Consider the following 27,896-nt stretch of genomic DNA (forward strand, 5'->3'; position numbering starts at 1 on the left):
TTAGTATTTTAGATTATGTTAAAACTGTCTTTTATCAATTCATTGGGGAAAAAAAAATTAAGAACATTACACTGACAATTATCACTGTAAAATCACAGAATGGCTTTGGTTGGAAGGGACCTCTAAAGATCATCTACTCCAACCCCTCTGCCATGGGCATGGGCATCTTCCACTAGATCAAGTTACTCAAAGCCTTATCCAACCTGACCTTCAACACTTCCAGGGATGAGGCATCCACAACTTCTCCAGGCAACCTGTTCCAGTGTCTCACCATCCTCATTGTAAAAAAATTCTTCTTAATATTCAATCTAAGTCTACCCTCTTTCAGTTTAAAACCATTCCACCTTGTCCTGTCACTATGAGCCTTGGTAAAGTCTCTTTCCATCCTTCTTATAAGCCTGCTTTACATACTGAAAAGCCACAATAAGGCCTCCCTGGAGCCTTCTCTTCTCCTGGCTGAACAACCCCAACTCTCTCAGTCTCATAGTCCTCTTTGAGACCTGCTTTAATAGATTCATGTCTTTCTTGTACAGAGGACAAGCTAGCTCAGTGCAAGAATCCCAGTCACTGGCATTCTGATGTTACCTGACACAGATGCCTAAAAAGTTGCAGAGATTTCTGGTCCATCTCTCCTCTGGATAGCACATGGCATCGAAGATGCAACAAAGCATTCACTAGGAGCTGTTCCAGAGTTGGGCAAGGCTGCTCTGCTCCCTCAGATTCTCCTTCAGAGTGCTTCAGAGAAAACTTTTTAAGTCCATGAAGGACCTCAACTGAATTCACTGAGCACAAAATTTCTGCACGAGCTAAGTAAGTGGGAAAGGCATGGCCAACAGAAGGAAATGTCACCAAAGAAGCGAGGAGGTTGGTGAGATCAGCTGGACGCACAAAACTTCTGAGCACTGCATAAACTTCAGAAGCCACTAATCGCATGCCATGTTGCAACTGTAAGATGGCAGCTTGCAGTGGAACGATGGCATCAGGGAATACAGCATACTCCTCTGCCAGGCGTTTTCTAAATTGATGGTGTGATTGTTGCCAGGATGCTTCTTCATTTAACAGGTTTTGTATTGCCTGGAGTGATTTAGGTCTTTCTCCACGGAGGAACTGCAGAAGGCGAGCTAAAAGATCTTGGACTGAAGAAACCCGTGCTATGCTGTGGATGTACTGGTGAGCCTCCTGGTATAAGCAATCATATGGTGGGGCTGGAGGCCTGAAAGCTTTTTTTCTGGATAGACTGCTTATTTGCTCCTTCAGCCTTTGCATTCTTTCATGCAACAGTCTGTTAAGAAATAACATTGACCATTTTAGTCATATAAACATGTTTTTATATATATGTAACATAACTGTTAGATATATAAAAAGATTCATCAGAAATATTCTGCAAGTTTGTGTGAAACAAACAAAAAAAAAAAACAATATGTACTTTCTTTCCCCACCCCACCCCCCCCTCATCGACAAACTTCAATTATTTTTTTGCTTGCTACCTGACAGCTCTGTGATCATTAAGGAAAAAGTAGTACTACTGGAAGCAATTGGTAAAACTCAGCCATTCAGAACTTGCTTTCAGTGACTATCATCCCCTTTAAGCAATAGCATAGAAGTATCAGATCCACTACGTGTATAATAATAAAATTGAAAACTTCCATTAATAGTGGAATATAATGAATAACACTCAGTTTTTATCTCCATGTACAAAAAACATCTGGAAATCAGCAAAAAGGAAAAATCTCTGTTCACTTAAAATTTCCTCCTTGAGTTCCTCCAATTAAAAAGAACAAAACCAAAACCAAACAAACAAAAACAAACAAAAAAAACCCCACCAAAATTCAGCCAACCAACAACAAAACAATGGCTACAAATTCTGAATGCCAACAGTGTACTCTATGTGGTAAGATACTTAATTGATCCACAGGACTCTAGGCAAAGGCTGCTGCTCAAATACATATCTAGAGATTGCTACTCGGTATGAAATCAGTCCAAGAACACTGCAAAACAGCACTGGCTTCCATTGAGGCCTTAAAGAGTTACAGTGGTAGATACACATTTCATCTCATTTCACTCTGTTGACAAGGTTGTCACATTTTAATGAAATTACCATAATTTAGAGGTATGGCTTTATTTTTGCTTCTGGGCATAGCTTCAATTTTATAAAGATATGAAGGCCACTGCTTTATTTGTTGTATTTACAGCAGTACAAAGTGTGTACAGACAATTTCTTGGTCACTGCAAATAAACAGAACAGCTTCTGTATTTTTCTTTACCACCTAAATATGCAAACTGATACTTCCAAATCAGCAACCTTTATTTCTACAGAACACCACAAAAACTGTAAACTGTGGAGAAGAGCATCCAAAGATGAAATTTCCAATCTAGAAGAGAAAAGCTAAGTGCCTGAGATGTTACCTGAGATGGGGATGAATATAGTTGCTGACTGCATCATCTTCAATACTTTTTCCTGTATGCAGCTGGGATGAGAAATCATTTGTTTTCCATTCACACTCCAGCTGGTGTAACTAAAAAGGAAAGAACAAATAAATCTCTGAGGTTCTGGTTTTGGTAACCAAGCAGCTACATCATCTTCTTGGACATAAAAAGAAGTTCTAACTGTATAGCTTAAAAATCATGACCAAAGATTTGCCCAAGACCACCCAAGTCAAACTCCTTTGTGTTGAATTTATACATTACAGAGATAAAAGTCAACTCAGGTCCACACTCACCTCTTCTTTTGTGTACTTGAGCTTGTATTCTCTTTTAATAGCTGGATCAAATGTAGTCTGTGGAAGCCACACCTGCATCTGCACCAAACCAATATTCACCCAGAGGCTTCCTCGCCAAGCTGTCTCTGGTAACTCCTTAAGCCCTTCCCCGAAGAACTGCTGCAAGCAAGTGAGCAGGAGAAATAGGAATTCTTTAGGAAGTAACTCCTGATCTGTGATGCTTCTAAGTATCTTGAGAAGGTACTCATATGCAACAGGATCCTTGATGTAGAGCTTCTCACAGCACTCCAGAAATTCTCCTTGAAGATCCATCGGTACCAGATCTACCAGAGCAGAGAGCTGTCTGCCTAGCATTATTCCTTGTAGTCTAGCATCTGTGTATCTGGAGGCAAAGGAATGAAAAAAGTATGGTACGCAAACTCCTGTAACATACCTGATTTAAATAACATATACGTGGAAGAGAGGTCTTAATACCTAAAATCTGCTATTGAAGAGACAGCTAGGTTGGTCCACAGTGCTGTGCTGACTTCATGAAGCTGCTGTGCCCTCTCCATCCATTCTCCCAGTGTCACATGGGATGATGACAGAACAGGGAGCCCATTCACATCCCATTGGCTTGTCTTGCTGCTGCTAGTTAGAATTTCAAAGAAGCACTTTGAGAAAACGGCTCGGGTCAAAATACCTGGGCCCTAAATTAAGAGATTAAGAGTTAGATTGTTCAGATGCAACTTGCACTGACTATGCTAGAACTTACAGTATTGCTTTAGAGAGCTGTTGAATTATTTAATAAGAGTATTCAGTGTAGTTGTTTGATTAGGTCAGAAGAGACAAACCTTCATAGAACAGTTCATACGGGATTTATAAAAGTTCTTTTCCTCTGTTGCAGGTAGTGGCTGCCAAGTCAACCAGTAGTCTGGGTCCGTGGTGAAAGTACTGCTCCAAAAGGATGCTAAGGCAGCATTAACTAGTTGAGATGATAGAACAGACATATCTTCAGGGGATATCTAAGGAGAGAGAAAAACCTAGAGCTGAGAATAATTTACAGAGAGCAAAATAGCAACTTTTTTGTTGAGGTTGCAACATGAGGTTGCATAAGCATGAAACAGATAAAGCTATCCAGTATTCTCCTCCAAAGAGGAGAAAAGTGAACTTCCTGGTTTACTGAGCTTTATGGTATCATAGTTAAGTATTAACCAATTAGAATTTCTCTGACACTAAATGGTCTGCAGACAGTACATCAAATAACTGTCTCAGTCTATCTGATTTGCAACATAGACTCAAACAAAATTCAGAGGCACAGGAACAGAGGTGAGTATTTTTCAGCATAAAAGTACTTTGAATACATACATACAACCAGCAGCCTGGCACCTGCTATTCAATTTCCTGTTTTCCATCACGTCACAGATGGATGAATGGAACAATAGTACCAAACTAGATCATATAGAACTATGCTATTTAAGACTTCATTATGTGTGATTTATGTTTTTATGTTATGTTTTAACTACATTTTTTGCAGGCTCACAGTTAATAACCTTTCTTATTAAAAGAATGAACAATTACTGTCTGGCACAAGTAGAAAAACTGCATGTCAAAAAAAATCTTATAGAGATATGCTTGTTTTGAAGAGTCTGTTGAAAACTTCTGCAAGACTAATTAAACTAAAACTTGTTCTTACTTCATTAAGGTGTAACAAGTGCCACAGTCCAGATAGCTGGTGAGAAGCAGCTGGTGTCAACTTCAGGGAAAAAGCTATAAGCTGAACTATATCTGACCGTATGTTTAGTTCTTGACTGCAGTTCTCCCTGTAGCAGGTAAAAGAAATACAATCTAAGTAACACTTAAGCAGGCAGGGCACATGAAAAATCAATTTGATAATGAAACAAACTGAGAATGGCAGATGAAGTCACAATAACAAAGATTCCCTGAAAGGTTGAAGTGACCGCATTCTAAACATTGCAGAAGAACAAGCAGTCAAACAATACTCAGAACACTTGCATCCTTCAAAGTTGGCAAAATATAAATACAACAAAAGGGGGAAAAAGTGGTATCTTCTGTAGCTAAAAGTTACGCATTCAGCAAAACATACAAAACATTTGGAGACAAACTGTCTTCCAGCTTTACAGTTCTTATGAGAATCAGAACTTTGCTGAACTCAAGAGTGAGTCAGTGATTCTAGGAGTCTCATCGCTCAAAAAAATTACTTTCACTAAAATCTATAAATAAAAAGCTCTCTTTTAAAGAATGGTAAAATAGTCAAAAAACCCCCCCACACATGGCCTCTTAAAACAACACTAACACTTCTTAAATTAATAATGTTAATTTAAAGTAGAAGCATATGCGTGTAGTTCACAAAAGTAAGCAAGCATGCTAGTGTACTTCCTCCATCACCAGGTCTAATTCAGTCTTTCTGCAGTAGCCACAACAACATGGTGATAAACATCATCATGTTAATTCCTAAAGTGAAGGACTCCTCTATTTCTTTAAAAGGCTAATACTATGTATTTCAAAAGGAAAATACTATGTACCATTTATGACATGAAAGGTTTTCGTTTTTCTCCCCCTATAATCCATTTGACTATTAGTAAAGCAGTTTCTGGAGTCTAATGTGTTTACTCTAAGGGGCTTGGACATTACACTCTTACATTTGCATCAATAAATTGTTAGAAAAGAAGAAAACTACTTCCTCATTATAAGACTAAGTTACTCCCCTTGCTGATACTTTTTATAGCTGCTCAAGTGCAATTCTCTATGCAGACAAGGAGTGCATATGCATTTATCTACATACATATATATAAGTACGTGTGCACCACATACCTATATATGCATATACATACAGCCATATATATTAGCATAGGTGTACACACACAGATATACATACAAATGTAAAGTGCTGTAGTTATAGCTTTCAGCTAGGGATTTTGAATCTCATGAAAGGAACACAGGATTTCTTTCTCCAATGTTTTTCTTACCTTCTTGCACAAGCTTTGGCCACATAATCTGCTGTCAGTTTGTACTGCCAGAGTGAGCCTATGTATTCCATTGCAGGCCACAGCTGAACCCGACTGCACAGCTGCTTTAACAAGGCAGGGTCTAACTGGTTGGAGAACGTATCTTCAGTAAACCTTTCTTCTGAATGACTACATATAACTCCTTCTGCTCTCAGCTGTGAATGTACAGCTTTCAAAAGAATCTGTAGTTGTCCTGTTTGATAGAGTGCAAGAGGCATGTAAATGCACACACTGTATTTCTTGCCAGTGAACATTTCACATCCTTTCCATTTGTATACAAAAAGAAAGCAAATAGCAGAAATCTCTTCAATGATCTCTTCAAAAGTGTTACCTACCCAGATTAACATCTTCTAAATGATTAGCTCTAATTATCAGGCCATCAGCTTGCAGCAACGCTTTCTTCATCTTCCATCCAGCGGCAGCAATTTTCAGACAGCACATTTTTTCCTGCCATCTACTTTCTCCAAAGACCAGTCTTAGCTCCAAGATGTTAAGTGGTTTGCTGAGAACTTTTAACTGAGAAAAACATTCCACGCCCAGTTTATCCTGAAGAAAATAAAAAGGATATTTGAACTAGATGCAATTTGTTTCAGCAGCACTAATAAAAGAGCAAACAAGTTCTGTGACTGTAGTCAGAACTAAGATTTCAAATTCATATGCACATGACTGAAGTACAAGTATATATAAAACAACCTGCAACAACAACTTAACCGTAACTCTTTTGTACTCAGTACAGTAGGAAGACATAAACCAAAATTGTTGGCCATAATTCCTCCTCGTCAATTTTTTTTCCATTAATGAAGAAAATACATAGACTATGCGGACAAACATAGTAACATCTCAACATGGCAACTTGCCTAAACTACGGGAAATAAATACACAAATTAATAAACTTTAGAAGCTACTGTCACTTAAAAGAAACTGGCATTTTACATCTGCAATTTAAATACATTTGGATGCCTAAAAAAACTCCCCAAATTCTCAGTAAACATTGGATGTTCTTTAAAGTCCCAGAAAGTAACTACGTGCATCTTTGAACAGTTGAGTATCTCGGAGATAAGGCCACAAAAACCAAGGTCTAATTACTAATCGACCACACAAGTAACTTAAGTGTCTGCTTGTGCTCTGCTTTTAAAAAGGGACTTATTTCTTTAGAAAATTTTACTGCAACATTTTTAATTGAATAACACCAAATGGTGAAATAACTTAAGGAAAATAAAAAACCAAAACTGTCAGTTAAGAGGCCTTGTCTTGGCAAGTAATAAGGTAGCCCCATCCTATGCTGTATAAAAGGAAGTACATGTTCTGTTCTATATACACACGTTCACTAAATAAGCAAGTGGCGTATTGATATTCACAAGTCTCCAGAACAGAGCAAGTAGTAATATTTTTATGTCTGTCCACTGCTCTATATTAAGTAAGTGCTATCTATACAAAGCAGAAATTCTATCTGGATAACTGATACATTTCACAAAAAAAAAAAAAGACATATATTAACATACACTGAAATTGCTTTTTAAATCAATCTAACAAGTCCCAAAGGAATGTATTTTTGCTGGCCTGGAAATAAAATGATACAAATATTTATGATTATTTTAAAGCATATACCTTAAAGGGAAGAGGTCTTCCTAGAGACTTCTGTAACATCTTCATATTAGCAGAAATACTGGCAGGATTGGCCAAACAGCTCTGAATCTGCTGTGAAACAGATTGAATTTCCTTGGAAACCCTTGGAGATCAAAAAAAAAAAAAAAGCCCACACAGTTAACTCAGAATTTGAGAAAAAAGACAAAAGGATGCACAAGAAAGGAAAGTCCCTTCTCTTAACCTTCCACAAAAGGGGCAATTTAACTTTAAAATACAGAAAATGGATAGAGATTCTCTATAATCATTTGTAAAGAAGCCCAATGCTACAAAACCTGAATTTTAAAAATGAACAGCTATGTAATACATTGCACTTACATCACTAATGGAACGCAATTTGGACACTAACAGCAATGTTAATTACTAACAAAGGGATAACTACACAACCACTTAACAGAAACGCAGATCAAAGCCACTTACTTGTGCTGGTCTGATCCAATAAGCATCTGAGGAATTCTGTCAATTAGATGCTTCATAACCCAGTGCCAATGCAGAGACAGAAGTGACAGTCCTGGTGAATCCACTGTCAGAGTATCAGCAACTGCCCAGAATCGGTCACGCCACAGCAAGGAGCACAAGATCTAACAACAAGCCAAAAAGGTTACAGTTTTCCCACTGATGACCCCTGTGTGTTACAGAACACTTTGTACTTCAAGCATGAGAAAATGCAAAAGCATTGTCACTTCCATTAATTTCAGAATCATGTAACAATTTACACTTAGTGGCACACAACTAGCACTCAACTATATGTTTTCTAAAACAGGAGTCTGCTGACAGGTGGAACTACAACAAGTCAAAAGCAAGGAATCCCTGCACCAAGTCTACAGTGTTATTGTCAGATTTCAGCAAAATGACCTTCAGGGTCTAAAAAGGGAGAGGGAGAAGTGAACCACACCTGTGACATGCATGTCAGAAGTCCACGTTCAGATATCTTTATCTGAGATGGGTGTGCACGCTCACTTTATCATTAGTCGAGAGAAATACGCACTTCTATGGCATATTCTGAATACCAGCAGAAACAATGCATTTTATTTCATGGTCCCTGAAACTAAAGACAGTGTTCTACACACTGTCTAATTTCATACAACTTCCATAAACATACTATGAAAAGTCTACTTACATCATGCATGTCATCATCACTTAAGGCCACCTGAGTAGATTTCACCCAGTGAAACGCAAACGCATCCCAAAGTTCAAAGAAAGCAGCAAGGTTGACCACAATTCCATGAGGAAGGCAGTTGTAACTTCCTGGATCTGAGGTTTGGGGAAGAGGGAAAGAAAGGGAGAGACTGAATATTCCAGCCACATAACATGACAAGTAAGGGTAGATCCTCTCTGTGGTTGGAGGGAAATACCCCAAAAGATCTAAGAATCAGAGTAACAAAAAGTATTCCTTCAGTATTTGCACAATTCTCTATTACCTCTATGCATTTAATATTAAAAAAAAAAAAATCCAGAATGAAGGAAACATTGATCTATTGCTTCTATGCAACATAACTTCATCACTAAATTTTCCCCCTTTGTTTTAGAAGTAAACATCCTAATTACATAAAACAATAGAAGGAGGATTAGAACAAAAGCACAACTGTAGAACTTGGCTATTCTTACTAGATAAAAACAAAATGCAATTCCAATTTCTCTCCACTGTCTTCCTAAAGTTTAGATTATTAAGAGAGAAATTACATGCACTCGCTACCTAGTAGAGGCTGGACACAAATGCCGCAGCATAAGGTATATCTAATGTAAGAATAATGTCTTACATATCATGTTAGTGCTCATTCTCCTTCGCATATTCAGGGCACATTGTATTTAAAGTACACATTTCCTAACAGTGCAAATTAACCATATTTCAAACTGACCATAGAACTGAAGGGAACAGTGAAAATCAACCCACCTTTGCGGAAATCTAGAGACATTCTTAAGACACTATTTCTTGGCTTCTTGCTGGTAATCAAATTCTTCTCAGTGTAGCTTCTTTTTTCTCGGTCAAGAAATAATACTGCTCTGAATTAAAAATAAAAGTTTTTAGGAATTCAGTAGCATTTTAAAGCCCCCGCCTTAATGAGAATGGTGAACTACAGAATGACATTTGATATTTCATTGTGTTATGAAACAAGAATGAAATGCAGCATAACTAACTGCCTGAATATAGTTTCTGCAGAAGCAAGCTTCACAAAGAGCAGATTCCTGGCTTCAGCGATCACCAGGAAGGAAAAAGCAGTGAGTTACAAGCAGTTGCAACATCACCACCTGTAGGATATGTGCACAGCTGCTTCCTTACACTGTAACTGCAAAATCTGTGTGTTTTTTGCTCTTATTAGGAAAAGCAGTCCAAAGCTACAAGCAGGGCAACAATATTGTTAGAGATTTAGAGATTTCACACTGCTGCTTCTGCCTCTTTTATGCTTTATCCCATAGTTCTGGTTTGTCCTTAAAGTACTCCAGCCTATATGGAATGTTGGGAGCCCTACTCCCTAAATTAAGTGATTGGTTTTAGTTTGCATCTACAGAAAACACAAGCAAAGAATTTAAATACATGTAGGATACCTCTACCTAGCATTTTAGACCGCATCTCTCAAAATCTAAAAGCATAGCTGGTAGATACTGCAAGTGTTTATACAGCACTGATTACAGTCATCGGGCAAGCTTCACAAGCTTTTTTTGTAACCCACCGATTTGCTACAGACTTCAAAAGGATTACAAGTTGATCTGTGTGTTCCATTTCTGTATCGAAGTTCATCGAATTCCTAATGATATCCAAAAACTGCATATTCCATCTTGGGTCCAGAGGCATCACATGTTCATCTGGGAAGGCAGACAAGACAGGACAGCAGTGGAAACATGATTCAGTGAAAGACTCTCCTTGATTCCCCTGCCTATGCAAGAACATTAAGGAAAGAATGAAGGAAGACTAGGAGAGTCTTAAGCTCTCTCACTCCAGAAATTCAAATAAAAAAGCTTTAAGTTGACTGCAGGTTCTGTAAAACAGAACAGCAAAAGCAAATTAGCCAGTGGTCAGAGTACCCAAAAAGACAGCCTGGAAACTCAAGTCCAACTCCCTTTTCCTTCACAGTCCAGGCAAGGTATCTATGACAGATCATCCATAAAGGGTCCTGTGTCACTGTAGCTTTCATGCACCTAACAAACTTTGAAAGGAAACCACAGGCCTGAGCTCCCTGTAAAACACTGAGGGAAAATTATAGGCCTCAACATAGGTTTCTGATGGCACAGTACAATAAATGCTGAAAAAAACCCAGGATGCCTAAACCATCCAGTCAGAAAGGCAGTAGAAGTATACATCACTCTTCAGAATGCTGCTTAACTTTGAGCTGTAGGAATACCCCTGGGTCACAGATACACAGCCAAGATTCATAGTCGTAGCACTCATATCTAATTTGCATAGGATGAATGCATTTAATTGCCATGTTTGCAGTTCTAAGCAGCAATAATGGCTTTGTTATTTCTTTCGCAACAAAAGAAACGTATAGTTAGAATTTAGCCTTTGTTTTGTTACACACATTTCCTAAGAATGGTTGCAGTGTGTTCAGAGAACAAATAAAGGAAGTGCCAATATCTTATATCAATTTTTTTTTCAGAAGTACCTGTCATAGTTGGCTGTAGCAACTTGATCATGTTACTGACTCCAGATGAGAGGGGACTGGCATAGAAACTACCAAGGGCTACAGCACCTGCTTCCACCTGAATCCGCACTGGATCTGTAGGTGAAGGGGAGAGAACATCAGTGTAAAAAGAAGACATAGCATTTAATCCAAATAAAGAAAAATAACTTCAACTGAGCCAGGACAAGCAGCCTGAATCTCATCTGTGCATGCACTCTGGACATGCTAGTTGCTCTTATTTTGTATTAGCTCCAAGATGTCTTAAAAGCAGTCAGAATATCATAGCCAAAGAGAGAAATCCAGTGAAGTGTTGTGGTTCAACCGGTGATACCTCATGTATGCTATTAAAAATATGGCTTGTAAAAAAATCTATGACTTTATACCTTCAAATCTTCCTCTTAGTACATCTATTTTTGATTTTTTTTCCCCTAATTAAAATTTTAAAAACCCACGTAAAAGCATATCTATCATTAAAGTAACTTTCTAGTTTATAGACACACCTGCCTGGAAACAGCAAGATCAAGGGGGAGCAATGCCATTCATGTAGGAACAATACAGTCTGAGATGTCACACCATACAAGGAAGCTCAGTGTGTGAATTACTTGCACTAATGCCTGTCTAAATTCTCCACAAGCTGAATGCAATTAATGTAATTCAGCAATGAATACCTCATCTCAGCTGCTATCCTGAATGTTCAGGCAACACAGCTTCACGAAATCTCAGTTCTGCAGTTTCCTAGCTTTCTAACCATTTGTATTTTAACACTAAATAAACAGAAGGCATTTTACTGCTTTTACTATTAAAACAAAAATAGTGAAGAGAAAGGCATATTTGCTTACACAGACCAAGAGGTATAAGAAAACAACTGTAATTCAGAAGCAGTACAAGTTACATGCATGCTTGAATAATAAAACGCAATGTCTAGTCCAAAGACTCCTTTTGTCCCTGACATGCACAATCTGTTTCTGTCTCTCTCTGGAGCCTCAATGCTCTTGATTTAGTGTGGATAGTTGAGAACTTTCATATCAGAGCATTTGAATGGTCTGGATGTTGTAATAGAAGACTTATGATTTGTGAAAATATAATAAATCAGCCCTTAGGCAAAAGAGAAAGTTAAATAATTACATACCAAGCTCCTGTGGCAGATTTTTGGCTAAGCAGTTAAGCCATTTAACTCTCAATGTCCAATCTTGATTGGTTGCCTTTTCTATGAACAATTTCACTGAAGCCTGGAGAACTTCCATTTTATCCATCCAGTTTGCATCTGTCTCAACAGCACTGAATTTGAGACTCTCAGGATTACTGGACTGCATAATTTTTTTAAGATCTTGTAGAGTCAGTGGTAGTGTCCTGAAACAAAGAAATGAAGTCCAGCAATCAAGGGCACTCAAACTGCCAGTTCCAGGAAATAATATATTTTGCAAGTCAAACTATTCAGCGTGCAACCATCTTCAGGCAAGCAGGTAGCAATGCCATAATCTCTCCTCTTCTCTTTATTTAGCTTTAAAGCCAGTTTCCAAGTTTAAATCAGTTGGGAGTGTCTACTATTAGGAACTCACTACTGGCAAAAATTCTGCAGTGCCAGAAGTGAATATGCACAGTATTTTAGTGAGTAATCGTAATTGATTTGTGTACCAGAATGATATGTGAAGGTACGTTTAAAAAGACAAAGACAGGAGAGAAGTGTCATTGATAAAAACCCCAGCACGTTGCTAAAGTTTTACAATTTCAACATCATATCTCAGTACTAACTTCTTCAGCTTGTTCTTTCACTGGAAGCAAACCACAGTACCTGTCCACAGCAGGTCACTAAGTAAAGCAGGCAGGCAGCAAGACTTTGCACCAGGGTTGTGAAAGTAACAGTTCTATTGCTCAAGATATCATTAAAAGAGTTTTTGCGTATGGCCCTTGCACATGAGACTTTCAAACAGCTCTGTTTGAAGGAAGAAATTTGGTTTTTTTCACCTGAAGCTACTGGACCTAAAGTAACTGATGAATAACTGTTTACATGAAAGCAGAAAGTACAGAAGATCATTAGTATATTTAAAACTTTTTTTTTAAAAGCTCAGAAGGAAACTGAAGAAAGATACTTTTGCAGCTCTTATTACCTTGTAAACCCAGTGTTCATATTAATGTTTTCTGCTAAATGCCTACTCCTAACTCAACTCAAAATGGATCAAATGTACTTATCGAAGATTGAAAAGAGTTAAGTATTTTGGACTGAAGAATAAATCAGTAAATAAACTTGTCTTTCTAGCAGTTGCATGGAAAGGTAATAGGAGCCTCAGCTACAGAGTGTGACCACCATAGTCTCCACCCACACAATTTGCTCAACACAAAGTTTTGCAGGGCACAATGACACCAGTAGTTCACACACATCTTGTTTCTTACTCATTTATTAGACAAAAAGTGTTTCTTGCCTACCTGCAGTTTTTAAGATTTAGTCTATTCAGCCAATACATTAGGACCTGTGCATCACTCTGGACTGTCGAAAGAAGGGAGTCTTCGGCAGCAAACACACCTGTAGGTAGGGAGTCTGGCCACAATCCCATTGCTAGCAAGGAGTCACCCCAAGTTTCAGGGGAAGCCAGTGATGAAGCATGCTTCATAACCAGTTCTAATACAAGCTACAACAAACAACCAAAAAGCAGTTTAGAATCATATTGAAACATGTATTCAAGTACAGTAGCTCAGGGAACTCTTAATTACATGTATTTATTACAAAATCATTATAAACCAAATGTTCTACAAACACTATATAACCTACAAGACAAAAGTACCAAAACATTCCAGCCATAAGTTAAATAACATGCTGTACAGTTTAAAATAGAAGTGAATATTGCTATCTCCAGATGACAGTGTGCACAGTGTGTCAGGCTATAGATAAACCAGTATTAATATCCCAAAGTCTCAGCTGAAGCTGTTAAAAAACAAGTAAGCCTCAGAGTCCAACTGGGATACTCTCTGGCTCCCTTACACTGCTAAAGAGTGAGCGACGATCTACAAAATTTCCCAACAAACCATATTTATTCCCCGGGAATATCTCAATAAGCACATCCCCGATTGAAAGTCTTTATGCAGCTCTCATTCATCTGACCTCTGTCTCCAGAAGCGTGCCACTAGGCTGAGAAAATATGTCATGACAGGACAGGGGACAGCTGAAATTCACCATACTTCACCATTCAATACAAAAAACTGCCAGCTTCTGGAGCTTCAACCAATCTGTTAGTTACATACAGAACTGTGCACTGCTTATACTGGAGCCAAAAAAGGCTCAGAATCTAAGAGATACAGAAAGTGTCCCAACGCCATTTAACTCCTCCTCTTCAACACGTGACAGATGCCTGAGAGGATATTTAAAATTGTTTGGTTCAGCTCTCCAAGAGCACTATCTTCATCAACCCCTTGCTCAGGCACTTAGAAGATCTCAAACACTAGCCTCATGAAACAGTATTTTTCACGTATCTAGACGATGTAAGAAAACCTTTCAAATACAGAACTTTTACCTTTTGGTTAATCTGCAGTTGTTGTGAGCGGCCATAAACTTCCCAACAGGCTCTGTAAAAAGACTTTGCTAATCCAAGGCCTCTTTGTATCTGCTGCACTATTAACGCAGCAGCCTGAAGCAAAGGTGACAAAGATGACACAGAACCTGAAAGATACACAGCATTTAGGGTGATATGAATGTTTAGTAACAGTCAGTCCTTTAAGCCTCTGAGGACAAGACCCCGAGGAAGACCCAGACCAAATGAATTCTAATGGGTCCTGAAAATTGAAGGGTTCTTCCCAAGGTTAGTAAGCAAATCTGACAAGACTATAAATAACAGGTGACCCGCTCAAAATAAGACATCAAGCAGCTGAGATGAATGAAAATCAGTCATCTTGCTCCACAGAAAAACTTGAATACGCCTTGTGTAAACCCTGTATTTCGCTGATTTTCACTTAGAATGTATTGCCTTCCCTATAGCAATAGACAACTGACACTTGCCAGCATATGATGTCTCTTTACACAGCACTCCAGTTACCATCTCCTTATGTTTTCGGCCTACTTCAGGAGAACACAAATAACAACCCAAACCAACCTGATTGTACTTTTATGCCTTTACTTTTATCAGAACATAACAAAATGAAACAACCAAGCTTTAATATTAAAGAGTTAATCCAAATATATGTAGTGAGTCCAAACTGTTAACAAATAGTGAACAGACTTATCTTACCTGCTATTGCTGCCTTGGTTTCTGAATGCACAGCCACAAGTGCATCACAGATGCTATCTCCCACTAAACCCAAGCCATGCAGGAGTAACTTCAAATCCAGACTGTCCAATACATTTCCATCATTCTCCCCAGGAATGTAAATTTCAATCCCACGATTACGCATGGCTCTGGATATTTCTCCATGAACAGGATCCATGGAAAGGAACAGCCTGTTGGATATTAGAACAGAATAGTTCAGTTGGAAGGCACCCACAATGATCATCTAGTCCAACTGCCTTAAATTCATAAAATCATAGAACGGTTTGGGTTGGAAGACACCTTTAAAGGCCATCTAGTCCAACCCCCCTACAAGAAGCAGGGACATCGCCAACCAGATCAGGTTGCTCAGAGCCCCGTCCAACCTGGCCTCAAATGTATCCAGGGATGGGGCATCCACCACCTTTCTGGGCAACCTGTTCCAGTGTTCCACCACCCTCATTGTAATAAATTTTTTTCTTATAACAAATCTGAATCTGCTTCCTTCTGTTTTGAAACCATTACCACTCATCCTATCACAACAGGCCGTACTAAAGTTTCTCTCAATCTTTCTTATAAGCCCCCTTAGGTACTGGAAGGTACTGAAATTCTTAAGATGTAACTTAACCACCAAATCTGCTCTTCCATAAACTAAATAAATTTTCATAAAAATGGGGACACTGATATCTAAAAAGCCAGAAGTATCTACCGAATTTAAATGAGAAATTTGTATGAATAATTGTACTTTGAAATTAGCCACAGATATATTGCATGATTTCAAACTCACTTATATCTGAGCTATATCTCCTTACAAAAAAAACATTAAACTAAGCCTCTGAGCTACTTTTAAAAGTCTTAGCAATGGCTTCAGATAAATTTGTGTTATTTAAAAACTGAAGTATCCAACACTCAAGTAGTTAATACTATCAGTAGACATCTTTTAAAAGCAAGGAGGAAAAAACCTTCTGAGATACAATTCAGCAAAACCAGGTTTCTGAACAGTCAAAGTTCTTGCTTCAAACTCAGAGGAAACAGGCCATATTAGTCTCAATATTCTTTTCATTGATAAAATGCAAGAATTATACAGAACACTCTCTTTGTTCTCGTCCCATCTCCCCCAGAGACTACTTCAGGTCTGAGAGAATACAGACTGTTTTGTTGGGGGTTGTTTGTTTGTTTTTTTTTAAAGTTCTGTCATGGCTGGAAACTCAAATTTATGGATGGGATGCAAAAAAGCTGTGAAGAAAACTATGTCCATATACTAGCTTTCATTACCAACATATCTGAATACTCCACCATCTTCAACACATGTATCCACAACTCCATTAAAGTGAGATAGGGAAGTGCTAAAATCCTAAATTGGAAATGGAAAAATCAAGGCAGAAGTATACTGCTACGAATTTTCCAATGTAACAGTCTGTGCTCCAACAGGGATATAGAGCCAAGCCTCTTCAGCTCTCTATCATATGCTCACCACACTGCAGTGTTCTTCCTTGCCAGACAGACAGTGTCACTACAGCACATGACAAAACGAACAGCATCTAAAATACCAAAAGACTGGCTCACTGCTGACATTTTTTTTTCTAAAGCTGCTATTTGGTATGGGGAAAAAAAAAAAAAAAAAAAAAAAAAACAAAACAAAAAAAAAAACAACAGAAATGCAAAGCACCTGAAGTTTGGATGAGGAGCTATTGTAGGAATTGTGCCATCTATCACACCTCTCTCACTCATGGTAAGAACGCCTCCTGGTTCAAGTAAAGCATTCAGGCGGTCCAGCACAGAAGGGCTATATTCAAAAGAAATTTATATGGTTATAAAAAGGTAACAATTTGATCCATTTCTGATCTGAAATCACAATGGTACCGATCTTAAGCAAAAAGCCAAGCAGCTAATTACATTAAAATGTAACAGGAAAACGATCAACCACTAAGCTGTCTAAGAAGGAAGATACTCTTAGAGAAAATATGTTACTGCTCCCATGTATTGTTATCAAATGCAAAATGTTCAGTTGTGAACCATACAGTAAAAGGCAGAGTAAATTAGAGAGGTTAGGGGATTTATTCAGTGAAACAAGGCCACTAAAATATCTTACTTGCAGAAGTTAACGTTGTCCATTAACAGCCAGTCTCCAGACTGCAGGGCCTGAACCAACATCCCATCCACCCACTCAAAAGTGCCATGGCTGTTGCGGTCAGCAGCCTGGGCCTGCTGCAGCTTGAAACGCCGGAACTCTTCTACCAGGTGAGCAAACTCTGAAAGGAAGTATATCTTACATCAAGACCTATGTTAGTGAGGTAGCTTCCTGTTTCATTCAAGAAAAACAGTAGTTATTTTGTTAATAAACATATATGCTTCCTACTTAAGGGAACATAGCAGCAGAGCCTCCCACTCTTCAAGTCACCTCCCATTGGCAAAATCCGTGAGGACACGCAGGATTTGCAAGCACAGAGAAACAGAAAGTAGACTGACCCTCTTCTTCCTAAACAGACACTTTTTTCCATCCCTTTTCCCCCATTAGATTAAGTTTGATAGATATTAATGCCATATTTTAGACAGTGGCTTAAAAAAAAAAGTCACATACATTATTCTGCTGACATTTGTAAAGCTCACCTGATTAATGCTTCAGAGAACAAGTACAGGAATACAATATCCAAATTCTGTTTCTTAGGAATACAAGATAAGAGCTGCATTGCATCATATGTTGAGTATTTCAGTACAGAATTTGAATGTAGACTACTGTTTGCTACCAGGTCTAACTACACACACACACACAAAAAAAAACCAACCCTGAAGAACATCACCAATGTAACTTTTTCAGAAGCTAGGCTGTTACTTAAGTAGTACAAAGCAACTACAAAGAAGGTATAAGCCACCCCCAAGTTTTCTCAAGCTTTCACTGCAGACTTAAATATTTCTCTTGTTTTCTTCAGAGGAATATATAGCGTTACTTCAAATCGCCGACCATACATACCTGCCTTTGAGTAAGAATTTATTTTGTTGTTTAGTCGCTGAATGAGCACAAGTATTCCCTCCAGTTTGCTCACTAGTTCAGCTGTAACACTTCTACCTCCTTCACCCAGAGATTTGGGTTTGTAATTCAGGATGAAATTGCTCCAAGCACGCAGCACAAGTTCAGCATCATCTGCACAAATTTCTGTCAGGAGCAGACTGTCCCTTACTAGCGTGCTCACAGCACTCTCCACTTTTTCCAACAGGTGCTGCCATGGCCTATTGATATCAACCTGCAAACATGGCATTATCGAGTTAGTTCATCCAGAACTGCGGTGCCTAAGGCTCCATTTAGTGCTTAAACACTAAGATCACAGCAGACTGGCCACTGTTAAGTAGGAAGGAGAAATATTGCTGTATTACCAAACCAGCATTTACCTGTTCAAATCCACCCAGGAGTTCAGTTGTATCCATTGCACTGTTCATTGCCATGATTTTTAATCGATGGCCGGTCAGATGGGCCAGCAGCTCAACAAGACTGGTTTTGCCGACAGCTGCTGGGCCCACCAGGATTACCATCCAGCTCATGTGCACGCATTTCATTATAGACTCAAGGGACTGCAGTGAATGATGCAGAAGTGAGAGACTTCTGCCAGGATGAGGAATATAGTTGCCACGAGAAAGAACTGAATAACCAATCTGGAAGGCATGAGAGACACATGGATGAGTAATCAAAGAGGCAAATAGGAGTTCAGCTGTGCAAGTTGCTTCCTTCTCTCTCCACTCACAAAACCTCTTGTCAACAGCTTACCTGAATGTTATATGGAGTGATGTGAAACTCCCTGGTTCCTGTATACACATCAGCCTCCTGGCCAAAAATGTCTCTGAATACAGATATAACCTGACACAGTTGAAAGAGCAAAAAAGAAACTTATCAGTCTTAATTTATCCATTGCGCTAAAGATTTACTTCAAAAGTAGCATTCCCTCTCAGCTTCATAACCACGTGATAGTAACTAACACAGTTTAATGACAAATGTCATTTCATTCAAAGTGCAGCAAGTGATTAAAGTGAGTGTGAGCTGTCCACAGCAACCCCTTCAGTAACCACACTCTCCTGTGTCTTGAAGTACTGTGAGTAATGTTTCTCTCTAACAAAATACTGGGAAAGAAGTTACTCCGTAAATACGCTCTTTGATAAGACACATAAATGTAATAATACTACAGGGAAGGGCAAGTAAACCCATGAGAAAAATATCCAGTCACATTCAGTAAGTAACTTCAGTCTTACAATCTGACTGACTTTTAGTTTAATACCATTTCAATCTTGTGAAATTAAACAAAAGCAAAGGATTTTTAGGCAAGAGAGGGATAAGTAGGTGGCAAAGGTAGAATAACAACTGCAGAGAGTGTGTTTTATCAGAGGAACGTTAAGCAGTAAGTTTAATAGAATGAAGGGAGAAATTTGACAGGCTGATGAAAGAAGTGACAGATAAATAAAAGTCAATAAAAGAAATCCAATCCCAAACAATTTAAAAATGCTGTCAGGGAAGGGCAGAATTATGGGACGTTATTTTTATTTACTGTACTGACATAAATGCTTTTTAACTGTAACTTTAAGAATTTCTCCATATCTCAGTGCTGTTTCTCTTCTCTGTTCCTTATTTTCTCTTTCCTAATGAATTCAACCATGCCACTTCTATGAGAACGTTATTTAATACAGAATCACAAAAGAATATGTTGTGTTTTGCTCTGTTCAAGTCCTTTGTTATTCTACCTGCCTTTATTTACACCAGCTTTCTGCATCTATACTAGTAGGTAATTAAATTAATATTTTAAAGGACTTATTTTAAAGGGGAGCAGGTACATATGTTAAACCACAAAACCCCAAACAAAGCTATTTTTCTTTTGTAAGAAATAATGTCTATGAATGAATTGTAAGGCAACTTCAAATTTATACTTGGATTTCTAGAAATACTTCTTGACAATCTGAAGAGCAAGGAAGGAGCCATACACAGCTCACCTTTTCTTTGTCATCCCTGGTTCTCATTCTTTCTCCATATACCAAAAATACATGCTGGCCTGGATCATAACATCCTGGTGACTGGTCAACAAGCATAAGCTGGCACCAGCGGAAGAGATCACGTAAGTTGAACTCCCAGGGTCCTCCTTTCTGTCCCCAGTCCTTTTCAGCCATTACTTCTTTGTCAATCTGGAAAAAGTAGAAATTAACAAGAGAGGGAAGGAAAAAGAAAAAAAAAAATTATTCCACCCATGTGCTGGTCTTCAAATATTTTTTAAAAAGAGCAAGCTGTATTCACTTTTCTGAAGATGTCAAGAACTAACGCTTGATTTAGTTTATGTCTCCTCTAATTCTCTAACACTCGGCTCAATTTTCCTTTTTCCTCTTGTGTGCTATAAATGAATATTCAATAAGACGCTGCCACAAAAGATTTCATGTAAGGCCACAGAATATTGCTTTCTCTTAATATTACCACACTTTTTTTTTTTGTTTCATGAGATGAAGATTAAACACAAGTTCAGAAGCATGATCATAAACATAACTCTTACTGAGAATTTTATATCCTGCACTTTGTGCAAAATGGCAGCATCTAAGCCACAAAATAGCTAGTAAGTTGATGCCTTGTAATTAATGCTTGTTGAAAATCTTTTCTATTAGCACACTTTTAGATCTGAGCATCTCTGAATCCTTTGCCATAGACAAATCCTATCAAGAAAGATTTTCCTGTTATTGGTCTCTCAGCGTTCCAGAAGAATGACATATATCCTTAAAAGCTTCTGCTTCTGTAAAGGTCAGATGCTGCTTTCACTAACAACATCCCGTAATAAAAAGCAGATTAAAAATCCAGACCAGAAACAGAAATGTGTATTTCAGTTCTTGTTAAGATATAGCTCATAGTGTTTGTGTTTCAAGAATAGTCCACATATGTGGAAAAACGTTATTTTCTCAACTCACTTGACCAAGCTACCAAACCATAATTTTTTTCATCTTTTGCAGAACAAAGCCTTTTAAAAAAAAAAAATATACATAAAATCTTCTGTGAAAAATCACACCTCTTCAGTTATCAACCAAGTGTCTTACAATTAGATAGCTGGTTGATAACTGGAGGTGTACAAGAATTCAGATGGTTTTAAGTGGTGTTCTTTATTCTGCATATATTTCTATTACTTTTTCACCCATGCACTTCTCTATAAAAATGCTCAGAAATATTACATTAGACTTAATTTTTTAAATCTTCCTGCATTCTGCCTACTTTATAAGAAATATACTAAAATATATACTTGCCTTGTTATTGAAAGCAACCATTTTAGCAATAATACTTTTATCAATAGCAGGAAATAGTGTATTCCCAATAAACTCCATATCTTCTGCTGACAGTGGGTCAACATACACCTGTAGAATTAAGAGCATGCTGAGTGTTTATATAGTTAGAAAACTGCAAGACAGGATCATGACATACTTTAAACCAAACAAATAAGCTTGCCTGTGTAAATCTATTCAAAAAGGACTTCGGCAGACCCTTTCTTCCACCTCCTTGTCTGTATGGATTCTGGCATCCAAAAATCTTAGTCTTCTTGTGCTGTACATGAAAATTCATTCCCAATTCTGGAACATAAATCTCTGCTCTGTGGTCAAAGCATGCATTTAGCCCCTCTAGTACAGACTGAGAAGCCAGATTCAACTGAGGAAAGAAATAAGGATACAATATTAATGCTCCACAAAACACTTCAGCATAATCTCTAGTTTAACAGGCTGAGATACACAGAAGGTAAAATTCAATTTCCTTGCTGTTTTAGCACTGTCATACGTTATTACACTGGAGCAATAAAACTATAACTAACACAGTTTTCCTTATATGCATTTGCTATCTGTACTGTGTTTTCACCATGATAACAAAACAATTCTCCATTGTAAAATCTGGATGCTCGAGATATTTCTTCTGAAATTATGTTCATACATTTGTGACATCCAGAGTGTTTTGTCTGCTTATTTGTTTTTTAAATGAAGGCAGTCTGGGTTATTTAAGTATCATTGTTGTTTAAAATGGTATTCTTCACAATAGGAAAAAATTGTATACAAACAGCTAAAGAATTTAAGAATTTGCACTCTGCAATAATTAGCATGCATATTGTCAAGAAGTGAGCTCTGCGCACACATATGCTTGAAAGCACTTGCTACTTGGTTTATGAGCAAATCTGTGGTGACAGGATAGTTTATACTGGAAAAAACTCCTCTTCATCTCATTTAAATAAGTACCCAACACAGTATACCAGCCCCAGCAAAAGGCCGCCTATTTCAGTGAAATTGTATCCATATAAAAGCATGTACACCAAAACTTCTGTTGACACTCTTCCCAAAAACGTTCAAATGTAAATCACATCTATCCTTGGTTTTCTGCAGTAATTTCACCTGGGATTCAATCCTTGTTCTCTTGTCTAAAAAAGGTCTAGTCAAAGCTGGTCTTTTACACTCCCTCTATGGAGGGTCAGTGGGCAGAAGGACTTAGTAGAGGGAGATTAATTTTCTCTTAAGTGGAATGATTACTTTCAATGGGGCACTAGATGCACATAACTAAAATTAAGCAAGATTTATTTCAGTCATCAGTCCTTAAAGGTATTTATCCTACATGACAAATCATCACTTTTGCTCTTCCAAAATATCCCATTTTATTTTTATTTACTTGAATTTACCTCATCTAATACAATCCAGTGTCCAGCCTTTAACGCTGCTAGTAGCGGTCCATCACGCCAGGCAAATTCTCCTCCCTTCCCACCTTCAACAGGCAAGTCTGTCCCAAACAAATCTGTCACATCCTTTAGGAGTAGAGCACAAGGAGGGGGAAAAATTTACAAAACTCCACAGAAGTTCATAAAATCCCGTGTTAGCTTTACCTCACATTTTCTCCCTCCCCTTTAAACAGAGCGAAAATGTGGGTATTAAATGTCAGTAATCGCAAGATGCTAAAAGCTTTTCCATGATAGGACTCCAGTGACCCAGTACTGTACTTAACAACAAAAAATTTGAATTGGAACAGAAAAGATGAAAAGCCTTAAGGCTGTTTTCACATAATTTTGCAGAAGCCAAGAAAAACACAGTAGGCAAAGATATGCACGTCTTCAGCTAAAAAGAACAGAGAAATCTGAGAATTGGCTTTTGCTCACAGAATGTCACTGCTCTTTCTGGCTCCTCCTTCCCACTTAGTTTTATCATGACACTAAGAAGAAAAAATTGACATTTCAGACTTAGTGCCAAATTTAAAAAGAACTACACTTTTTAAAGTTATACGAAACCTTCCTCTTGCCATAAATACTTAGATGCAAAGATAATAGTTTATTCTACCGTTTGCTCAGACAGGTTGATTCGAACAAGACAGTTTCCTGAGGCCTTTGCCAGGGCAGCAACTAGACTGGTCTTGCCCACACCAGGTGACCCCTCCAATAAAATAGGTTTGTTAAGCTGTAGGGCTCTTAACAGCCTTTGTGCATTCACTGCTGTAGTCCCAGCATTTAGAGCATAATCTGTAATGCTGTTCCTCTGGAGAACAGGGCCTAAAACAAAGGAAAAGCAAACCAGAAAACAATTAAATCAGAATGTTTATATTGGAGTGGTGACAGTGTGCTTCTGAACAAGACCATTCTGTCCGTTAACTCATGATCTCATTACAACAAGCAATGGAGGTCAAGCTCGTACCCCATTCTCAGTGATCAGGCAAATACACTTTCTGTTTGACCCACAGCTGTGTCTCAGCACACTTCCACTTATCTATGTGGAATTCTGCAAAAAGCAAATGATTATACAATGAATCTTGCCATTAAACTTCAATGCTTCCAGGTTCATGATCCCAACTCAACACCTATCACTGAAAAATCACAGATCTGTCCTTGTGCTTCAGAAATGTGGACCTAAAATTCAAAAGCAGCTTTTGAAAATTTGTCACTGAAGGATAGAATGCAGTCATATTATAGAACAGCATATTAATCTGTTCCATATACTGCCAGTTCTGTGAAGGAAGAGCGATTTAATTAAAGTGCACTGCTAGGCAAGTACTTTACTGTTATTAATTACCTTAATTAATTTACTTTAATTAATTTACTGTTAATAATAATTACTGAATTCCAGCCAGTATAGCTCACTGGGACATCACTCTCCAAATTCTGTAATACAGCATTGCTAAGGTATACAAGGTATTAATCACTACTTTATCTTACACATCTTGATATCTGCTTAGTATAAGAGACCTCCTCCCTTTTGTGATCTAATTAGCAGAGGGAAACTAAGTGATTTACAAAAAAAAAAAGCATTATCTTGTAAAATTTTATGCATGACTAACACAATCCATGAATATCAAAACGTTCAAAAATGAATTATTAATATAGCATTAGGAACACACAGTTCCATGTACCCAAAACTAACCAGCTGAACTAGAAAGCTCACAGTCACCACTTTTTAGTCCCGTCACTGTATTTTAAGGGTAGAAAGCAATATTTGGAGAGTTCCATTTGCATTCATTTGTCACACGAGGAATTGAAATGCAGAGACTTAATAATTTTGCAAAAATTGCAGTGAGTCTTCAAGAGGCTACAGCAAGGCAGGGCATTAATCTCCACTCTGTGTAGCATCGCACTCAGGACCCCTGCTTCCCATGCTTTACATAAGGCTCAGGATGAGCTGTGGATTTAGTTAATGGAAGTTAGCAGACATTCTGACCATGGAAAGTGATGGAAAATTACAACTCAAAATTAAAGAAGCTTTGTTACACCAAAAAAGTGTACTGATTAATCAGTAATTTTAAAAGCCAAAGAAAGCAATTAATAGATATGTCATCTTAATAAATATGATCAAGTGGCAAGCAACAGACTTGTAGGCAAAAAAGGCATTTTTCTAAGTCTTGAGAACAGACTATAAATTGTTCTGTAATGGTTCAGTATCCTATTTAGGCTTAGTGATTAACAGAACTACTGGGAATAAACACCACAGAATAAATGTCCACCCACTCCCACAAAGTCTCTTGCCTCTTGGAATAAAAAAGGGGTGGATTCCCATAAAGTTGTCCATCCACACAAACTCTTTCTGCTTTGTTCTGTCATAAATCTTTAGTTCATTCTTCTGATAATCGGTCAGCTGAAGGAATTGAGTCACTTTCTCACATAAGAATGTCAGGCATTTTTCACGCGCTAATAAAGCTGTATCAGCTGAGCAGGATGTTGTACCTGTAATTAGAAAAGTTAAGTGTGCTTTACAAACATAACTAGGCATGTTCATCTTATGACTAAGAAACTCAGTTTTTTCAGAGATGCCATATTTTTGTGCAGTATTCTGTTTCAGGTTTATATTTCATGTTAGCCACCGCTTCCAGTCCTATTACCATGGAAAAGTAGTTCTGTGAGCAACAGAATTAAGAACATCTTTTTTTCAAAACCCTTTTTTTCCTACCATCACTATCATCCTGATCCATTGCCATAGTCCCCTCAGGCCTTCTTTCCCTGCATTTCTTGTGTTTTTTCACTTTTACCCCACTCCCATATCTCCTGTTTATCAGCTGGGCCAGTGGCTAAACGTGCAAAGATGCACAGGATAGAGGCTATCATGTACAGATGCTGACATATGGGGCGGAAAAGGAGAATATCTGGTCATGTAATTAAGTACCATATCAGCTCAAAAGGCTCAAAAAACCACAAGCTTTCTTAATTTGTGTGTTAGCTTTTGTAATATTATTATTAGTACCTCTAATTTACGTGAGTTTGCTGTATTATTCAAACTCTTGCTACTGAAAACACTAAAAAGGCATATGAAGTACAGGATATTGTTAAATGGAAGTGAAAACTTCTCCCAGAAGACTTCTATGCTGTCCCAAAGCATTTTGTTTGCATTCTACTCAGACATACTAACACAAATACATACCTTCATATTTTCTGCTACCAAATGAGTACTGAAGACTTACCTGATCCTATTCCATCAATGTACACCAAACATGCAGCATGGACAAATGACATCACTGGAGAAATGTAAAGAAGGCTATATTCCTTGGTAGAGTTTGAGTCTTCATCCTCTACCATGACATTCATAAAATTAACCCATGACAAGATGTCTCGCACACTGAGAATACACTGGCGACCAAACTCCTGATTAGTCAGCCATGCAACAAAGTCCATCATGAGCTCTGCTATGTCTGCCCCTGAAAAGAGTTAAAAAAAAATCAACGCAGTTAGCAAATAATTTTAATGGTAACATCTACTACATTCTTCTGTAATAAGCATCACTAAAGTAGGTACAGCTGCAATGCAGGAGCAATGTGGATGGGTACTCTACATCCTAATAGGCAGTATAAATGAAGCTTAAGTCCATGCCTGTGCTGTCGTTATTTATTTAAAACCCTTTAAAAATATTTATTTTAAATCCTTTTAAATTCAAGTAACAAGACAGAAACAAGTGATTAATACTAACAGTGAAGCTCATGGCAGAAAATGAAGTGCCAGTCCTTTCAAAACCTTACACTGAAACTAAGATTGGGCACTGAGGGGCTGGGAATAATTCAGCTACCTGGATGATGAAGTAAACACAGCCTTGATCTTACTTCTGGATAGCCATATAACATACACAATTAGGGAAGAACAAAGTCCAAAGTATTTCATAAGTGTCCTCAGAGATGTACATACAAGAAAGAGGGAAAAAGTGGTGCAAATTCTGAGGAAAGTTTAACAGCCTCCAAACTAATTTTTTTCTTAACAATGTTTGAATTCCAGCACACAAAGAAACACCCACCTTGATGGTTTATTCCACCCAGAGACAATCCTGGATGAAGATTGTGTTTTACAATCTGTATCAAATCATCACGGCCATTGCTTTGGGGACACCATATTTCTGTAAATCTGTTGCGCAACGCAGGAGAAAGCTGCAAACAAGCAGAACGACAAAGCAATTTAATTTACGTTACACCATATTACTTAAGGCTGCAGTTAGTTTATAGCCTTGTAGCCACAGTATTTGCAAACAATTAAAAAAGCGAACAAGCTAGACCTCTCCTTCTAATTTTGACAGGACCACTTTACAACAAAATCTTTGAGATAATGTGAATTTTAAGATTTCTAGTAGTGGCATCGATCAGGAAACAGCTGATAAATGAGAAAGTTCAAAAGAACATGGGAAGAAACTGTGCTGGCTTGCAAACACCAAGGTTCCATTTCATTCTAGGACATTGTGTATCAGACAATGGCTATGGCTATGTCTCTTTGCTTACAGAAGCAAACTACCACATGCAAATTTGCCTCCAATTGCAACTCATTTCTGCAATTCCTTTTTTTCCCCTGGCTAAATTAGTCCAACAAAAATCATTAGCACAAATGCAATGCAGAAATAAATCCCCTTTAAACACATGGCTTTACAATGAGTTGTTCTGTTCTGTAGAAGCCACTGTAAATGGAGTACCCATCTTCTATAGGGTAGAAGAGCTTATAGCTCTTTGTTTCAGTCCTAGTTCTCAACACTGCTTAAAAGTTTTGGGGTTTGTTTTTTCGCTGGGTTTGTTCTTTTTTTTTTTTCCACCTGTGTTATGGTACTTAAAGCCAAACTTCAGAAACATTTTTTCTATTTAATGAGAATGGTCTTTTGGGATGTGATGTTCATATTAATTGAGAATGACAAGATTAATTCTGTCACTTGCTGAACAGTATTAGGGAGAATAATCTATTATGCAACTTCACA

The 27,896-nt window shown here is 37.8% G+C and overlaps 1 protein-coding gene across 4 annotated transcripts in view; it reads right to left on the reverse strand.

Annotated features, from left to right (window-relative positions):
- MDN1 (midasin AAA ATPase 1) overlaps positions 1–27,896 on the reverse strand; it is a 102,529-nt gene that overhangs the window by 36,117 nt on the left and 38,516 nt on the right. For all 4 annotated transcript variants that reach the window (XM_086745952.1, XM_086745951.1, XM_086745950.1 and 1 more), the window contains 31 exons: positions 26,958–27,087; positions 26,137–26,370; positions 25,208–25,405; positions 23,535–23,743; positions 22,886–23,008; positions 21,679–21,876; positions 21,480–21,587; positions 20,196–20,384; positions 18,985–19,074; positions 18,612–18,872; positions 18,196–18,466; positions 17,317–17,476; positions 16,894–17,010; positions 15,210–15,418; positions 14,499–14,644; positions 13,417–13,619; positions 12,122–12,342; positions 10,975–11,088; positions 10,045–10,177; positions 9,267–9,376; positions 8,493–8,626; positions 7,793–7,953; positions 7,337–7,457; positions 6,064–6,274; positions 5,690–5,921; positions 4,396–4,522; positions 3,554–3,724; positions 3,195–3,409; positions 2,721–3,102; positions 2,407–2,516; positions 586–1,282 (listed from right to left, as the gene is read on the reverse strand). In XM_086745952.1, coding sequence (XP_086602078.1) covers positions 586–1,282; positions 2,407–2,516; positions 2,721–3,102; positions 3,195–3,409; positions 3,554–3,724; positions 4,396–4,522; positions 5,690–5,921; positions 6,064–6,274; positions 7,337–7,457; positions 7,793–7,953; positions 8,493–8,626; positions 9,267–9,376; positions 10,045–10,177; positions 10,975–11,088; positions 12,122–12,342; positions 13,417–13,619; positions 14,499–14,644; positions 15,210–15,418; positions 16,894–17,010; positions 17,317–17,476; positions 18,196–18,466; positions 18,612–18,872; positions 18,985–19,074; positions 20,196–20,384; positions 21,480–21,587; positions 21,679–21,876; positions 22,886–23,008; positions 23,535–23,743; positions 25,208–25,405; positions 26,137–26,370; positions 26,958–27,087 — 5,985 coding nt within the window. The remainder of the gene's footprint in view (positions 1–585; positions 1,283–2,406; positions 2,517–2,720; positions 3,103–3,194; positions 3,410–3,553; positions 3,725–4,395; positions 4,523–5,689; positions 5,922–6,063; positions 6,275–7,336; positions 7,458–7,792; positions 7,954–8,492; positions 8,627–9,266; positions 9,377–10,044; positions 10,178–10,974; positions 11,089–12,121; positions 12,343–13,416; positions 13,620–14,498; positions 14,645–15,209; positions 15,419–16,893; positions 17,011–17,316; positions 17,477–18,195; positions 18,467–18,611; positions 18,873–18,984; positions 19,075–20,195; positions 20,385–21,479; positions 21,588–21,678; positions 21,877–22,885; positions 23,009–23,534; positions 23,744–25,207; positions 25,406–26,136; positions 26,371–26,957; positions 27,088–27,896) is intronic.

The sequence above is a fragment of the Chlamydotis macqueenii genome, chromosome 3 (genome assembly GCF_036417535.1).
Source record: "Chlamydotis macqueenii isolate bChlMac1 chromosome 3, bChlMac1.mat, whole genome shotgun sequence".
Lineage (NCBI taxonomy): Eukaryota > Metazoa > Chordata > Aves > Otidiformes > Otididae > Chlamydotis > Chlamydotis macqueenii.